The 1,712-nt window shown below is 42.6% G+C and overlaps 1 protein-coding gene across 1 annotated transcript in view; it reads left to right on the forward strand.

Annotated features, from left to right (window-relative positions):
• The window catches only part of LOC111976559 (plexin-D1-like), a 99,600-nt gene that overhangs the window by 12,775 nt on the left and 85,113 nt on the right, over positions 1-1,712 (forward strand). The window contains 1 exon segment of the mRNA XM_024005477.2: positions 909-1,009. Coding sequence (XP_023861245.2) covers positions 909-1,009 — 101 coding nt within the window.

The raw sequence follows: 1,712 nt of genomic DNA on the forward strand, positions 1-1,712 counted from the left end.
TGTGAGAGCCAGAAATCTTGCTTGTTTGTAGGTGACCAAATACTTATTTTCCACCATAATTTGCAAATAAATTCATTAAAAATCCTACAATGTGATTTTTTTTCTCATTTTGTCTGTCATAGTTCAAGTGTACCTATGATGAAAATTACAGGCCTCTCTCATCTTTTTAAGTGGGAGAACTTGCACAATTGGTGGCTGACTAAATACTTTTTTGCCCCACTGTATTAATGCCAAATAACATGTCCCACCTGCTCTGAATGACGGATCGCCACTGGACGTATGACATTTGTTTCTTTATGCATTTTCCTGGTTGTGCGTAGTGTGTGGTCATATTTTTTATATAAAATGTATATTATTTAACAGTTATTACAGTTCTGTTATATCAGATCCATTCACTTCACCTCAGATAAATCAGTTCCCATCTTTTTAGTGAGACAACACTTTAGAGAGGAGATAGCAGGAGGTTTGACAAACCAAAAAATGATAGATGAGCAAGTATGCATAGCTTTGTCTGGCGTTTTAGGAGGATGTGTTACCACCTTGTCAAAGGGTGTAGTATGTGAAATAACAGACATAGGTTATGAGTCAACCATGCACACTGCATGTGGGAGAGTGGCTGCAGCAGAGGAGTGGCTGCAGCAAAGGAGTGTTGCTGCAGCAAGAACTGCAACGCTGCTGGGTTTTTCACGCTCAACAGTTTCCCGAGCGTATCAAGAATGGTCCACCACCCAAAGGACATGCAGCCAACACTGACACAACTGTGGGAAGCATTGGAGTCACATGGGCCAACAACTTGTAGAGTCCATGCCCCGTACAACTCAATATTAGGAAGGTGTTCTTAATGTTTGGTATGCCCAGTGTTTTATGTATGGTTTGTTGAGTGTATGTATGTATGGTTCTGTCCATAGCTCCTGAGGGTGAAGGTAGCAGCATGTGGCCAGTACAGATCCTGCAGTGACTGTTTGGGTGCCGGCGACGCCCACTGTGGCTGGTGCACGCTAGAGAGCAGGTATTTACATTTATTGTCATGAATCTTGCCCTGGAGGCAGAACTGAGCGATTTCCGCTAGATGGGCCAGCTGCAAAGTCAAAATTCGTGAAAACTTTTTTGTCTTAATTTAAGGTTAGGTTTAGGCATTAGGGTTAGCAGTGTGCTTAAGGTTAGTTTTAAGGTTAGGGTTAGGTTTAAAATTATGATTTGATGACTTTGTGGCTGTGCTAGCTAGTGACCACTCAGTAGAGCTACCCCCAGAATAAGATTCATGGTGAAAAACGCTAACCTTTGTTAGAGCCACGGCCACCCGTGTAAAGTTTTATGGTAATTGCTGTGAAAGGAGTGAGAGTATACTATGATGAATGTGCCTCTGTCAGTGATGTGGGTCTCTCTCTCTCGCTCTCTCTTATTTCTCTTCCTTTCCTATTTCTTGCTGATCTCCTCGCTGATTTGCTACACCCTGCTTCTCTTTTTTCTTTCTCTCTTCTCTCTTTCTTCTATCTTTCTTCGTCTTTCTCTCTCTTTTCTCTCTCTTTCTTTCGTCTCTTCTACTCTCTCTTTCTCTTCTCTCTCTTCTCTTTTCTCATCGGTCTCTCTCTCTCTCTCTCATTCTCTCTATTTCTGCCCGGAGGGCTTGGTTTGTTATGGCTGGGTGATAAAGCAGATCAAAGATGAGAAAGGGGGTTAGGTTATGGTTGCTGGGCTGAAATGGCGCAGGG

The sequence above is a fragment of the Salvelinus sp. IW2-2015 genome, linkage group LG17 (genome assembly GCF_002910315.2).
Source record: "Salvelinus sp. IW2-2015 linkage group LG17, ASM291031v2, whole genome shotgun sequence".
Lineage (NCBI taxonomy): Eukaryota > Metazoa > Chordata > Actinopteri > Salmoniformes > Salmonidae > Salvelinus > Salvelinus sp. IW2-2015.